At 48.1% G+C, this 5,716-nt stretch overlaps 1 protein-coding gene across 1 annotated transcript in view; it reads right to left on the reverse strand.

Annotated features, from left to right (window-relative positions):
* DERL3 (derlin 3) overlaps positions 1-2,653 on the reverse strand; it is an 8,539-nt gene extending 5,886 nt beyond the window's left edge. The window contains exon 1 of the mRNA XM_010004847.1: positions 2,544-2,653. Within this exon, the coding sequence (XP_010003149.1) occupies positions 2,544-2,653 (110 nt within the window). The remainder of the gene's footprint in view (positions 1-2,543) is intronic.
* Between the last annotated feature and the right edge of the window lie 3,063 nt (positions 2,654-5,716).

A 5,716-nucleotide genomic window follows, 5' to 3' on the forward strand; every position in this document is an offset into this window, starting at 1 on the left:
CCCCTGCTGGGAGCGATGAGGCGGCGCCCCGGGCAGCGCCAGATCGCGGGAAGCACAGAGACCGGTGGTTCCGCCCGGCGCGGTGGGTCGGGCACCCAGGGACACCCCAGGCGATGGGGACAGCGTGTGCGTTCGGCTCCGAGGGGACAGTGGGGCGGTAGCAGGACAGGGGCAGGCAGGGACAGGGGTGTCTGCTCTGCACGTAACTATCAAGGGTCCTACAGAGCACCCCGTGAAAGGAGGAGCTGGGCAAGGTCTGCGTAAACCTGACAGCCCCTCATACTGGTTGTGCTTTCCAGAGCTCTCTGCAGTGCTCGGGTCTGAACCTGCCACCCGGATTGCAGAGGGAGGAAGGGGCTGGGTGTTGGGATCCTGCAGGAGAAGGTTGAGCTGCCACTGGAGCCTTAATGAGCCCTGAGATTTCTCTAAACCCTCAGTTAATGGCAAATGAAATGATCATCAGGGAGGGAGTCTTTGTGTTTTCCTCCAGCGACTGCCCTTTCATGAGGAACAAAACCCAGCTGGAAGATGAGGGCACAGGAGGTCAAAGCAACATGTAGAGGGAGAAGACGAGATATGGGCACCTCTGAGACCAGGGGGCAGGTTCCTGAGCACCTGCAGGGCTGCGATGCACAGAGCTGTCTCTGAGCTGGCTGCTCTGGGCTGAAGGAGAAATCCAGGTCAGAGCTGCATTAGGGATCCTGGGAATGGGATCAAGGGGGTAGCTCAGAAGTCAAACTGCAGCAGTGTCAAAAAGCTTGGCTGTGTTGTCATAGGCTTTTGGTGCAAGCTGGGATGGATGTGAGAGCTCTGGCAGGTGAGAAGCATTGGGGAGCTCACCATCTCACACTGGAAGGGGCCAAACAACCCTCAGGGACACCCCAAGGTCCCAGGCTGCTTTCTGCCCATGATCCCACTCCCTTGGGAGCTCAGCCAAGCCCAAGGGCAGCCTCAGTCTTTTACAATCCTTGTCACATTTTATGGGTCTGGGTGCTACGTCCTTCCACAAGTTCACATCAGCCCAGCTGCAGAGCTGAGTTTGCATTATACACCTTTGTAGTGATGCCAACTTGCTGCCTCCTATAAAACCATGGAATCTAACTAAAAGCCCAAAAAAAGTAAACCCAAACTCTTTGTCCCAGCTGCAAGAAGGTACGAGCAACTGCCAAAACAGAAACACAGCTCAGGAGTCTCTTTGCTGAATTCCTCCTGCCTTGTCCTATTGTCTCCCCTGTACCCAGGGACCCAGAGCAGATGTAAGCACAGGGCTGAGCAGCAAAGATGTACTGTTGGTACGTGCCATCTTCTGGGTTCCCCTTCCCTTTGGAAGCAGTTGAATTCATGACAATGTGCAGCATCAGTTTCAAAACTCAAGACATCAGATCAGAAGAGTTTCCATTCAAAATGCCTGATGCCCAGACTTCGGTCCGTTTTGGGTGAGCTTTGAGAAAGATTTCTGTCTGGGGGCTCTTGGAGCTGCCCAAGGAACTGCTTAGAAGACCTCCTACCTGTAACCTTTGCTTAAGTCAGTCACAGAAGAACTGAAGCACAATGGCACCCAAGGCAACTCTCTTTCCAGACATTATCTACTCATTCTGCATCTGCAGGCTTAGAGATAGGAACCTGTTGCACAGCAAACCTTTACAATCCACAAACCAGCTCACAAGAAGATATTAATTGAAAAGAAGTAGTGTCTGTTGCACACTCTCTGCTGTGGATTCTTTTGGCCTTTGATTTAAAAAATATCTATTCCTTGAAGGGGAATGGGTTTGCATATACACAGTGACAGACCAGTACTGGACCCTCCTGTAACCTCTGGTTTTATTTTCCTCATTTCTGGGGTGATTTTAAGGAACATGGAGGCATTTGCCTGAGGCTGGAGGTAACCTGAACACTGCAACAGAAACTCAACAGCTTCCTGTCTCGGTTTCACCAAACCAAAATAGCAAGGAGTTAGAAAACAAAGAAAAAAGCCATTAACTCTCCACCAGTTAACCAGCACATAAAACTCAAGAAGGCACATGAGCAAAGATAAATGAGCTGTTGCAGTGCTCATCTCTTTTGTTTTGTAGTAAATTATTGTGTGTAATTCATGTTTCCTGCTCATAAATGCCAGAGGAACTCGAAGACATGGAATCCATTCTAATTTAGTAAAGACAAAAACAACTCCTTTTGAGCCCATCTGGAACCTGTTTGTATCGTAATTGTTTTGGGCTCAGTAACGAGTTCAAGATCTAACTGCCCTCACTAATTGTTTCAAGAATAAACAGATGCTTTGTTTCAAGGCAGCAGCTCGATGCTGCCCAGCACAGCCCTCCCCGGGCCGCAGGATGAAAGGAGCCGTGTGCCATGTCAGCACGGGCTGTAACGAGCACTGGCGCCCCGGCCGGGGGGCTCACCCCCTCAGCAGCCGGGGGGGCAGGAAACCAGCCCCCAGCCCGCACTTGACGGGCCTCCAGCCGGTGACATGTGCTCCCTGCTCTTTCAGAGCATTGGCATTTTGTTTGTAAACTCATGTGATGTCCTGCTGAGACTAGTCGTACCTGGTCTGATGACACACAGGCTCCTCCAGCTGGGCCACCGGGCGCACAGCAGAGAGTTCACTCCCTGGCCACCTAACCCCCCGTGCCCCTTGGCTGGAGTAACGCTCCATCCCCTGCAATAGAGCCCTGAGTCTTTTCTTCATTTGAAAACAAAGAAACGCCCCCACTGCCCACGCTGAGAGACTCCCCCACCAGGGGGTGAGACTCTGCAAGTTCTGTACAAGGTCTCAGCCGCCCCTGGGCACATCACACCTGAGATCCCTGTTAGCCCCAGGGTGGAAGAGGTGGCTGCAGGACTGATGCACGAGCACTAGGATTCAGAAAGAGCAGCACCGAGCTCCCCTACACATGAGCCACAACAGCCATAGGGACGTTACAGGAAGGTATTTCAGGTTCAGTCATTGGTGTCACAGACAACAGGTGCCAAGAGCTCAGGATCCACTATGCAATCAGTTAAGAGTTTCTGGTCCAGGTTTGGAAACAAGGCTCCATGAACTCGCTGGGCACAGATAAGCTGTGTAATCACACAAGGCACCTGAAGTGTTTACTTTTAAATGTTTAATGACCAAATATAAGTTCTTTCTCCTTCATTGAAGGATTTCCTGAACCAAATCAGCTAACCCTGCAGTGTGATGGCTAAAGTCAGGAGCAAGTGAATCATGCAGAATTTGATTTTTTTAAAAAAATATGTTTGTTTGCTAGAAAGAAACTAAAGATAGCACTTGGAGCTCAGCCCTCCAAGGACATGTGGTTTGCACAGGGCATGCTGTAAATCAAAGTTTATGTTATTTTCATTTCCTATGTTTTTCAGTTCAAAAATACAGCTTTGCATCTGACATGTCATGAGAAAGAAGATCTCACCTAAGTCTCCTTGAGCAGAATCTGATCACATATCCAAACAAAGCACTTCATCCCATACAGCTTCTGATCATGAGTTGAAGACATAAAGCAAGAAAACGTCTGTCATTTTGCACTGTGATTTTTTTTCCCAGTGATTAATCATTCTTGTTACATTCTTCTGCCTTGTGATCTGTCCTCTACACCACAGGTCACCTCCCACAGCTGTCAGCAAGGAATATCCTTCAAGGGCCTTTATTTTGTAATATCCATTTCATAAGCACTGTGGCCTGATCAACAAGAGAACTGAAAAACAAAGCTTGTTTCTTATAAAAAGAGGTCTGTGTTCAGCTCACAATAGCAGCACATGCAGCTGAGTGTGCTGTCAGCTGCTGAAGATCCCTATAAGGAGTCAGAAATGGTGTTTGTGCTTTGGTTTCCACTCGAGGCAGGACCATGTGTCCTAGTCCAGGTGCCTTTCATAAGGCAGGGGCAGCTCTAATAAAAAGCTCTGTCTGAAGTGAGTTAAACAAGAAATCAGGATGAGTCTGATACTCCAACACTGCTGCACATATTTTCCTCTCCTCTGATGGGAACTTTCAGCCACATTTACTGCCATTCAGCAGAGTCTAAATGTTCATCACTTGCACACAGGAACAGAGATTTTGTTCAGCCAAGCAGTGTGTTCTCTCTGGCCTTCAGGTCACCCAGCTTCAACTAACTGCCTGCATCAGTGTCTGATAAAAGAAGGAAAGAAAAAGAATGTTTCAGCCACAGCATGACCTACAGCTCACAATGGACTGAGAAAAGGATATTTCAACTATTTGTAGTATTTTGAGCTTTCTCAGTTTTCCCAGAGAAGCTCTACTGCTTATCAGGAGGGTGAAAACTCAGACTGCTGATCCAATGCACAGAACATAAAGGCATTCTCCTGACATCCAAACATCCCAGCTGGCAAGGAAAAGCAGCTACTTCCCTTGGCTGTATTAGCCCCTGTGTCCTCAGAGGACTCATCTCCCATGGATCTCCTCTGGTCTGGAAAGCATCCCATTAATTCTGTGTGGTAGCAGAAGCTCTGTCAGCATTTGGTCCCTGCCCTGAGAATCCTCTGCAATGAAGTCTATTTCCTGAAGCTTTCATAGAGTGTCTTGAACTTAGATAAATTGTGGTTTTTTTCTCAGGAACATCAGTGAACTGCTGGAACTGAGAATAATGGTGTCACAGCAGGGCACACATTTCCTACAAAGAAAATCCGTTTTAACAGCTAATTTCCATAAACATCGTTTTCACCATAAAAACAGGAGACCTGCTGGATGTTTCTTGAGAGAGCTGCCTGTTTCTAGATGATGCTATTTGTCTTCTGCATTCCAAGTGAGTCCTGCAAGGGTAAGGACAAGCAGACAGAGGTATTCCATACTTGGCTGTGACAATCCTTACAGGAAAGAGAGAAGGGTTTACAGAAATAGCCAGGCTAGAGCCTGGGAGACAGCCAACAACTAGCCAGGGAGCAGCCCCAAATCTCTTCTGCTATTTACAGTGTAGTATTTGTAGGGAGAATTCGTCCTGTAGATCCAAGCCTCACCAATTGCAACAGGGCCCCTTTTCTCCTCTTGCCATGTACTTGCAGGACAATCCTGGAGTAAAAACACTGAAACGTTGGAGCCTCTCAATGCAGGGCAAATCAAGGAACGTGTGTTGATGGTCTTTCCTGATGGCAGGATTACTACTTATTCCTGCAGGCAGATAATTACAGGCAGAGACTGCCATCACATTCTCCAAATAACTACTCTCCTATGCTCGTGGCATCAGATTTCACCTTGATTATGACAGGATTGAGTTCAGTGAAAAAGTATTTGAGGGAAGAGGGTGGTAGGTCCCTGCAGTGGTGCTGGAAATATGCTGGGGTTATGTGAAGGCTTCCAAAGCCAGGAGTTTGAATAACTGCAGTGCAGTGGTTATACCCTGGTGACAGACCCTGAGATCAGAGATTTCTCATCTACAATAACTCCAAAATGTGACTCCAAAATGGTGAGAACTTTGCCCAAAGACTGAACCCTGGGGATGCTGGGGTTTTTTTAAGTGCAGCAGGAGGCCAGTTAGAAACACAACCAATGTGAACACCTGTCGGCACCAAAGAGTGAGTCATATCATTGTTATGTAGGAGAAAAAAAATCTATCCATCCAGTCCTCATCAAGATGGCTGTTACTAGAAAAGAAAGAGGACAACCTCCAGGAACTCCCACTGCCAGCTAGCTAGGGGCACACACTGATCTAGCCACAGCAACAGCCCACAGGGAGGCTGGTGAACAGCCTGTGCACACCTGCAGGACTTTGCT

Source organism: Chaetura pelagica, unplaced genomic scaffold (assembly GCF_000747805.2).
Source record: "Chaetura pelagica isolate M959 unplaced genomic scaffold, ChaPel_1.0 scaffold249, whole genome shotgun sequence".
Lineage (NCBI taxonomy): Eukaryota > Metazoa > Chordata > Aves > Apodiformes > Apodidae > Chaetura > Chaetura pelagica.